This window comes from Priapulus caudatus, unplaced genomic scaffold (assembly GCF_000485595.1).
Source record: "Priapulus caudatus unplaced genomic scaffold, Priapulus_caudatus-5.0.1 Scaffold218, whole genome shotgun sequence".
Lineage (NCBI taxonomy): Eukaryota > Metazoa > Priapulida > Priapulimorpha > Priapulimorphida > Priapulidae > Priapulus > Priapulus caudatus.
The window spans coordinates 103,765-104,552 of NW_014577279.1; the positions used below are offsets into that span (position 1 = coordinate 103,765).

The 788-nt window shown below is 36.4% G+C and overlaps 1 protein-coding gene across 1 annotated transcript in view; it reads right to left on the reverse strand.

The window, feature by feature from the left end:
• Positions 1–358: 358 nt before the first annotated feature.
• Positions 359–788, reverse strand: part of LOC106807474 (uncharacterized protein DDB_G0267764-like) — a 1,833-nt gene continuing 1,403 nt past the window's right edge. Inside the window, exon 4 of the mRNA XM_014809808.1 lies at positions 359–578. Coding sequence (XP_014665294.1) covers positions 359–578 — 220 coding nt within the window. The remainder of the gene's footprint in view (positions 579–788) is intronic.

Genomic DNA, 788 nt, shown 5'->3' on the forward strand with positions numbered 1-788 from the left:
GCTAAGCTAATGAGCTCATTATTAAGTAACGCAATATATTATAATGATTGCAGCCGATTTAGCAGTTATTGTAGAGGAGAAGTTATAATATGCAACACTGACCTTTCCGTGAACTCTTATCAGTAAATAATCTTAGTAGTAATAATCTTAATCGTAGTATAAATAGTCTGTAAAGTCCGCCTTGGCTGATTTACAGCTACCTGAGCAATCGGGACACTGCACAAATTGTACTTGGCGGCACACGGAACATTGATTTTATGTGCGGTCCCTGTAATTGCCATCAAATCTTTGTACTCTCTGCCTAGATCAATGCTTGTGCATGCTCAATCATTTGTCGATTTTACCTTGTCACACCCGGTTACTTTTTCAGCTCGGTATTAACATCATCAACTTCATCACCATAACCATTCGCGGCAGAAGCATTACCAGCTACAACATCGTTATCCTTACTGTCATCATTATCGTTATCGTCATCGTTACCGTTATCCTTATCGTTATCGTTATCGGTGTCGTTGCCGTTGTCGTTGTCGTTGTCGGTGTTGTTGCCGTTGTCGTTGCCGTTGCCACTGCCACTGCCACTACAACTATCACTGCCACTATCACTATCACTATCACTACCACTACCACTACAACTATCACTATCAATATCATTATCATTATTACTATCATTATCATTATCATTATCATTATCATTATCATTATCATTATCATTATCATTATCATTATCATTATTATTATCATTATCATTATCATTATCATTATCATTATTATTATCATTATCATTATCA